Raw genomic sequence first — 5,299 nt, 5'->3', positions numbered from 1 at the left:
GGGAATCGGATCTACGAGGATTCGGCCTGAGAACTTGAGAAGCTAGAAAGTCAATAGAGAGGAGCACTTGATTAAAAGTGGGTGGAAGGTAGGGACAGCCAAAGGGAGTTTTAATTGAGAGAAAAGCTGCTTCTGACAGATGCTGAGATGAAGTACTTGATATAGAACCTTTGCTACTACTAGACTTACACCCTATGAGAAGATAAGGGTAGAGAATCACAGAAATCTTGTTTGCTGGACAGTGCAATTATTCCTAGAATGAATGAAGTATGAATACACTATTGATTGAAAGTGAACAGTGAAAGTGTTAGTTGCACAGTTTTGTTTGACTCTTTGCAACCACAGGGACTGTAGCCCATTAGGATTCTCTGTCCACAGGATTTACCAGGTGGGAATATTGGAGTGGGTTTCCTTCTCCTGGAGATTTTCCTGATCAAGGGATTGAACCTGATTTTCCTGCATCACAGGCAAACTCTTTACTGTCTGAGCCACCTGGGAAGCGTACCTTATTGTAAATTATAATAGCTAGCCCTTAGTGCTAATTGTTTCTTGACATACTCACTTCTTGTTTTTATTAAAGTAATTTCATATTTATGTGTTACTTTCCCCAAAGCCAGATTTCAGAAGGCAGGGACACTGCTTTAAGGATTCCAGTCACCTTCAACAAGAGGAAGTTTAATCTAGTGATTATATATATAGGGGCCTAAATTTAGACAGACCAAGTCACGTGGGCTCTGAAACACATTACCTCTGTGAGCAACTTACCTTTAAAATGAATATCATTATTATTGGTAATGGAATATATGTGCATGATATTTTCAATCTTGGCAGACAGAAAGTGTAAAGGGTCTTTGTCAGCCAAGTAATGGATATTCAAGTAATGGTAATAACAGTCATTTTTCACAATGATTTTTTTTCTTATTTATACCAGATAACTGTTTGCTGAAAGAAACTGTCTTTAAAAACTAAAACACGTAATATCAAGGGTATAAACAAGCATTTTTATCCCTGGGAAAGTAATCTCTCAGGAAATGGTCTTGAGGGAGTCTCTGAATAATCAAGTCACTGAGATCCACAATCCTAATAAAACAAAGGCGCTGTCTCCTTCCTCGTAGCTGGAGGGGTTTTGAACAAACCAATAATTGGAAACATGCTCTTCAAAGCAGAATGAGATACAAGATAAATCAGAGATTCTGATTCTTAGGACCAGACCGGGAGGAGAGAGTTCTGAGCTCAAAGCAGCCATCTTCAATTCACTATGGTCATTTTCTTTCCCAGGGCAGTTGTGGACAAGAGACAGTGGGGTATGGCATTACAGCTCTAACCCAAGGGAAGGTGAGTACGTGCTTGGCACTGGTCAGTCATGTAACACGGTGGGTACCAGTGCAAACTGTGAGATCAGACTGCCCAAGTTCACCTTCTGGCAGCTACTCAGTAGTTTTAGGGCTGAGTTTTGGGTGAGTTACTTAACTCAGCTTTCTCATCTGCAAAATGTGGATAATAGTATTGTCACACAGCTCTTAGTACACAGCTTCACAGAGTAGCCACTTAAATAAGTGCTAGCTTGAAAAATTATCATTAAACCTAAAGCCACTAGAGACAGGAGATCCTGGAAAAATATGAGCTCTCCTTCTTTATTTGTCAACATTGACCCAGAGATGGGAGCTCTAAGTCACAGTGTCTTCTGCCAGTCAAGGGAAAGTCCCCAGTGTCAAACAGAAGTAGGAGAGAGAGGGCACAGAAAATGGACTGACTTAAAGATCTAAAAGACATCTCTTATTTTTGAATGAACTGGAATATGAATATGTTTCTGCTTCTTCTAGAACTGGCAGTGGTCACTCTGGAGGCAAAGTCTAACCCCTTGTTCCCTGGAATTTCAAGTCACTTAGCTATTAAAGTAGCTCCATAGCAAACAGTAAAAACCTTCCTTCCACACTAAAGCTCAAATGTCTTTGTGGATTTCATTCTCAAGAATGTGAGGTGGGTACTGGGAGGGTGGTAGTGGTGTTTCTCTCAAAATGGTTCTGTTTTCTTTTCCCCATAGACAGGTTCTCCCCCAGGGGAGAATGGCAGCTGAGAACTCTTCGCTGACAGAATTCATCCTCGCAGGCTTAACAGACCAGCCAGGACTCCAGATCCCCCTCTTCTTCCTGTTTCTAGGTTTCTACATGGTCACCATAGTGGGGAACCTGGCCTTGATAACGCTGATTGGGTTGAACTCTCGCCTGCACACCCCCATGTACTTCTTCCTCTTCAACCTCTCCTTCATAGACTTCTGTTACTCCACTACCATCACTCCCAAAATGCTGATGAGTTTTGTCTCAGAGAAGAACACCATCTTGCATGCAGGGTGTTTGACTCAACTGTTTTTCTTCTGCTTCTTTGTCATCTCTGAGTCCTTCATCCTGTCAGCGATGGCATATGACCGCTATGCTGCCATCTGTAAGCCACTGGTATACACAGTCAGCATGTCTCCTAAGGTCTGTTTACTCCTTTTGTTGGGTGTGTATGTGATGGGGTTTTCAGGGGCCATGGCCCACACAGGAAGCATAGCAAGCCTGATCTTCTGTGCTGACAACCTCATCAATCATTTCATGTGTGACATCCCTCCTCTCCTTGAGCTCTCCTGTAATAGCTCTTATGTGCACGAACTGGTGGTCTTCATAGTTGTGACCACTGTTATTGGAATGGTCATTGTCACCATCTCCATCTCTTATGCTCTAATCCTCTCCAGCATTCTCCGCATTCACTCCACTGAGGGCAGGTCCAAAGCTTTCAGTACATGCAGCTCCCACATCATTGTGGTTTTCCTTTTCTTTGGTTCTGGGGCTTTTGTGTATCTCAAACCACCTTCTGTTCTGCCCCTTGACCAAGGGAAAGTGTCCTCCCTGTTCTATACCATTGTGGTGCCCATGTTAAACCCACTGATCTACAGTTTGAGGAACAAGGATGTCAAAGCTGCCCTGAGGAAAACCTTGGGGAAAATTAATTTCTTGAAAAAGGAGTAGTATTTGAAGAAGTAGATAAAATGTTTTGTTTATTAGCTTATGCGTGTTTTCAATGAAGGATGTAAGTTCTGTTTTTTTCCCTCTCTTGTACAGAAAAATTTAAGTCTTTGTGTCTGGATGTGCAACTAACACTTTCACTTTCACTTTGGGCTTCCCAGGTGGCCCTAGTGGTGAAGAACACACCTGCCAATGCAGGAGACATAAGAGATGCAATAGATCCCCTGGAGGAGGGCATGGCAACCCACTTCAGTATTCTTTTTTAAAAAAATTAATCTATTTATTTTAATTTGAGGCTAATTACTTTACAATATTGTGGTGGGTTTTTGCTATACATTGACATGAATCAGCCACGGATGCACATGTGTCCCCCCGTCCTGAACCACTCTCCCACTTCCTTCCCCATCCCATCCCTCTGGGTTGTCCCAGTACACCGACTTTGAGTGCCATGTTTCATGCATCAAACTTGGACTGGTTGTCTATTTCACATATGGTAATATACATGTATCAATGCTATTTTCTCAAATCATCCCTCCCTTGCCTTGTCCCAGAGTCCAAAAGTCTGTTCTTTATATCTTTGTCTCTTTTGCTGTCTCACATACAGGGTCATTGTTACCATCTTTGTAAATTCCACATATATGCATTAATATATTGTATTGGTGTTTTTCTTTCTGACTTACTTCACTCTGTATAATAAGCTTCAATTTCATCCACCTCATTAGAACTGACTCAAATGTGTCTTTTTAATGGTTAAGTAATACTCCATTGTGTATATGTACCACAACTTTCTTATCCATTCACCTGCTTTTGGATATCTAGGTTGCTTCCATGTCCTAGCTATTGTAAACAGTGCTGCGATGAACATTAGGGTACGTGTGTCTCTTTCAATTCTGATTTCCTTGGGGTGAATGCCCAGCTGTGGGATTGCTGGGTCATATGGCAGTTCTATTTCCAGTTTTTAAAGGAATCTCCACAGCTTTCTCCATAGTGGCTGTACTAGTTTGCATTCCCACCAAGAGTGTAAGAGGGTTCCCTTTTCTCCACACCCTCTCCAGCATTTATTGTTTGTAGACTTTTTTGTTAGTATCCATTCTGACCAGCATGAGATGATACCTCATTGTGGTTTTGATTTACATTTCTCTGATAATTCTCACTCCAGTGTTCTTGCCTGGAGAATCCCATGGACAGAGGAACCTGTTGGGCTGCAGACCACGGGGTTGCAAAGAATTGAACATAACTGAAGTGAGTGAGCACTGAGTGTTTGGTTCAGATCTATTTCCCCTGTCCCAGGACCCACCCTGAATAGTCTAATATCATTTTATGCATATGCTCTACAATCATAGATCTTTTAATCTTGAATGAATTTTATAAACCATTTAATCTAGTCTCCTCATTTAACAGACTTGGGGACTTAGAAATATTACATATGTTTTCCAGGGCCACAGACCTGGTGCCACAGATGGGACTGGAATCCAGGCCTTGAATTTCAATCTACTTTGTTTCCCTCTGTGCCCTGTGTTCTTGTGTCATTTCCTTGTTGCCCTTGCAGATTTCATTTTGAAATTATGATATATAAGTATATTAAAATCTGACTGTAGTTACAGCTATTTAATATAAATTCTCAGTATATAAGTTTTGAATATTACATTTTTTCACAAGAGTAGGAAACAAATGTTTGCTAAACTTGATCCTGGCCAAATGACAACAGAATTGTGTTAAAAATGTGGTGTGTGGGTATTAAGTGTGTAGGCCCAAGATAGCAGGTGAAGCATGGTAACTCCCATGGTTATGTGTAGAAGCTGAGGGACCCAGGCTAGTGAATTAGAACTTCTGTTAGTTTAAGGGTTATAAAGATGCTTGATTGGAAAATTTCTTACATTATTTCAAGACTAAGAGAGTCAGAATTTAGAGTTATTTAAGGGTTAGTTTGGGTATTTAGCTCTGATGGAAAAGTCTGTGGCTCGGGATAGACTTCTTAGAGTCTGTAAGTTATAAAAAAGGAGTAAATAATTTGGGGATTTAGTTAGTTATCATGGAAGTACTAAGCAGCTGATTATTAGAAGAGGTCATTTCCACAGGATTTTAAGGCACTATAGATTGCGCTGATCTTCTCATGCAGTCATGTATGGGAAAGAGATAATTCACTTCGACTATTTTATACACCTAAAACACTGGGTAAAGTGGTGTAGAATACATCAGAACACCTTGGGTCTCAATGATTAATTAGTAATAAAGGAAAGTTCTTTGAAAAAGTATTAGCATGTCAAATGCTGAAGAGGCATTTTGTCATATGA

At 40.7% G+C, this 5,299-nt stretch overlaps 1 protein-coding gene across 1 annotated transcript; it reads left to right on the top strand.

Moving 5' to 3' along the window:
* The first annotated feature begins 2,066 nt into the window (after positions 1–2,066).
* On the top strand, positions 2,067–3,008 carry LOC136169255 (olfactory receptor 8B12-like). Its single transcript, XM_065937050.1, has one exon. The coding sequence runs from the start codon at positions 2,067–2,069 to the stop codon at positions 3,006–3,008; it is 942 nt and encodes a 313-aa protein (XP_065793122.1).
* Positions 3,009–5,299: the final 2,291 nt, after the last annotated feature.

This window comes from Muntiacus reevesi, chromosome 5, assembly GCF_963930625.1.
Source record: "Muntiacus reevesi chromosome 5, mMunRee1.1, whole genome shotgun sequence".
NCBI classification, from domain to species: domain Eukaryota; kingdom Metazoa; phylum Chordata; class Mammalia; order Artiodactyla; family Cervidae; genus Muntiacus; species Muntiacus reevesi.
Note: the sequence above shows the minus strand (reverse complement) of the source record. Positions and strands in the feature narration are given on the sequence as shown.

Bases quoted from the DNA above. Each gene is read 5' to 3' on its own strand.
- LOC136169255 (XM_065937050.1), top strand. From the start codon at position 2,067: ATGGCAGCTGAGAACTCTTCGCTGACAGAATTCATCCTCGCAGGCTTA.